This window comes from Gigantopelta aegis, chromosome 1 (assembly GCF_016097555.1).
Source record: "Gigantopelta aegis isolate Gae_Host chromosome 1, Gae_host_genome, whole genome shotgun sequence".
Taxonomy (NCBI): domain Eukaryota; kingdom Metazoa; phylum Mollusca; class Gastropoda; order Neomphalida; family Peltospiridae; genus Gigantopelta; species Gigantopelta aegis.
The window spans coordinates 44,069,288-44,071,813 of NC_054699.1; the positions used below are offsets into that span (position 1 = coordinate 44,069,288).

Genomic DNA, 2,526 nt, shown 5'->3' on the forward strand with positions numbered 1-2,526 from the left:
ATAGTACTGCTGTTATCATAATTATTATCTACTCAGATTTCTTCAACTGTTTTTCAAGTCAATAAACACCTTTGATTTTCACTTGCATACTGGTCACATATTCCTATTGTTCACAGTGATGATCTGTTTGAAATTGTTTAATTCATGAATAAATATTACGTTTTCCAAATTTAGGTTTTCAAATTTATTGTATTTTTATTCTGATTATACATGCTAGATGCATATAATGACGAAGCACACAATCTGGCATTGGGCTCCCTACATTTCAACGTGATGTAACAGTATCTGGGTATTTATATCACCTCAATACCAGCATAATTGAAAGGTGAAAGTGTTTTTAATACACTGTGTATGCAAAGTTACTGAAATATTTTTCTAATTAAAAATTTAAAAAAAACATTTCCTGTTTTATACATGTATTTAATATACATTACTACAAGCAAAACATTATGTAAAAAGATATATTTAAAGCAACCACGAACTGTTCTTAAAGAAAATAGCATCATCCACAGATGATCCATTTGGTTAGGTTGTACCGATCACTGTGCATCATCATTATCATCAGCATCATCTCGCAGACAGCCATCTGGATGATCTGGACAAACGTATCCATCCTCAATCAACATACTGTGTAGAGTACAGGCTGCCAGTATGATGCGTACTACCAACTCTAGGTTAGTGTTCTGAATGTCACGAACTCTGCGGAATCTGCATTTCATCATCCCAAAAGCATTTTCTATTATCACACGTCCTTTAGATATGTTGGTATTTTGTTGAATATCCGCAGCAGTGAGATTGCCATTGTCACGTTTTGGGGTAATGATGAATGGGAAATCATTACTGACATAGGCCGAGTCGCCTAACAGTTTCCACTGGTTTCCCAACAAGACACCTTTTTCAGCATACAAATCTGACTTTCTTAACATTCGTGCATCATGGACCCGTCCTGGAGGTCCAATAAAAACACTAACAGATTTTCCTTTCCAATCGCAAACTCCCTGTAGTAGTACGGAGTAATATCCTTTTCTGTTCAAATAAGAGATACCAGATTTGGCTGGACGAATAATTGCAAAATGACAACCATCGACAGCTCCAATGATGTTTTCCTGACCTGACGTACGAAAGAATTGTCTGGTATTGTGTATCTTTTCATGTTCGTCTGGCCACTTGATATATCTGTGTGAAAGGTGATGGATGGACATTAATATTTTCGTAATTATTTGATGTGCGCTGCCTTGGCCAACGTTAAATTTGTCAGACATTTCCCTAAATGAATTGACATTGCTCATGTACCAAAGGAACATCAAAGCTTTTAGTTCTAGTGAAATCTGTGGAGGCCCTCCAAATCTAACAGGTGGGTCATCATGGCCAAATTCTGTTAAGAAGCGGATGAATGTATCGAGCTGTTCCCTGTTCAAGCGTATGTGTCTTCTTAAAGTGTAGTTGTCCATATCAAGGAACAGTGTACATGCCACCCCCGTCTTAATAACTGGCATGTGTATATTCCGCCATCTCTTCTTCATCAGAAGCAGTAGTCTGGAAATACAAATTAAAAATAGCATTAATTATAAAATTAAATTAGTTTTAAATAACAATGTACTAGTGTACCTGGCAGCTCATACTTCGGATCTACATAGAAACTACCGAGATGTGAGTGCGTACATAAATTACGAAATTAGCAAATATTTAGAAACTATAAACATGTAGAGAAAAGGTTTTTTTTTTTACTTTTCGTGCCCCTAAGAGTACATGCATTTCCACTCAAATTGAGTACTGTATATAAAATATATTGTGCGTATATAGGCTACGCATCTGCAATCCACCTCACCCCCGTATGCGCTTTGGACTAGACACTCCTCCCCTTTCAATGCATACGTACTAGTAGTAGTATATGGACGGCTCCTTAACAGACACAATCCTGTGTATTATCATTTTTACTGAACAAAAGTTGTACCTCCTGTTTCTAATTCCCTTCTTCCGTAAAAAAAATGTAGCATACTGTAGAATTCATCCATAACTAGACCATGGATGGCGCAAACTAGGCCTAGCATGGCGTCCATCTTGTCTATTTCTCACTTGAACGCTCTCCGCTTGGTTAAGTCCTGTTCACATGTTGGAACTGGTATATTCACGAGCATCACATGAACGCAGCATAAGGGTCATGGGTTTGTCACAAATAGTGTGATGGGACACTTGCCGAATTAGCCAATCGGAGCTGATGAAAAGGGTGTCGCTAGTCTATAATAGGGAGTGTTCGGCCTCTGGTTAGAAGTGGGAAGCTAGCAGATAAGCCTATTCCAGCCTAGTTAGGGTGGGGGTACGTGTTTTGGTGTAGGGACATTTCAATAGAAAGGGGCGAGGAATTTATTTAGACACAGCTAAATGTTGGGATTTGATCATTGAAGAGTTCATAATTATTTTATATGTTGAATGTCCTATGCTACTAGAAATAAATATATAATTGCCCTCAAACGCTGGGCTGAGGATCCACTCTCTGTTCTTAAATTGAAGAAAGATGTTTTTGTT

At 37.7% G+C, this 2,526-nt stretch overlaps 1 protein-coding gene across 1 annotated transcript; it reads right to left on the minus strand.

The window, feature by feature from the left end:
* Positions 1-539: 539 nt before the first annotated feature.
* On the minus strand, positions 540-2,138 carry LOC121382848 (putative nuclease HARBI1). Its single transcript, XM_041512517.1, has 2 exons — positions 2,077-2,138; positions 540-1,536 (listed from the first exon to the last, which is right to left on the minus strand). The coding sequence occupies exons 1-2, from the start codon at positions 2,136-2,138 to the stop codon at positions 540-542; spliced, it is 1,059 nt and encodes a 352-aa protein (XP_041368451.1).
* Positions 2,139-2,526: the final 388 nt, after the last annotated feature.

What these genes read in the sequence shown, in the direction of transcription:
- LOC121382848 (XM_041512517.1), bottom strand. Translation starts at nt 2,138, where the DNA reads ATGCTCGTGAATATACCAGTTCCAACATGTGAACAGGACTTAACCAAG. An exon ending in ACCAAGCGGAGAGCGTTCAA is followed by an intron (nt 1,537 to 2,076) that starts GTGAGAAATAGA and finishes TTGTATTTCCAG; the next exon opens with ACTACTGCTTCTGATGAAGA.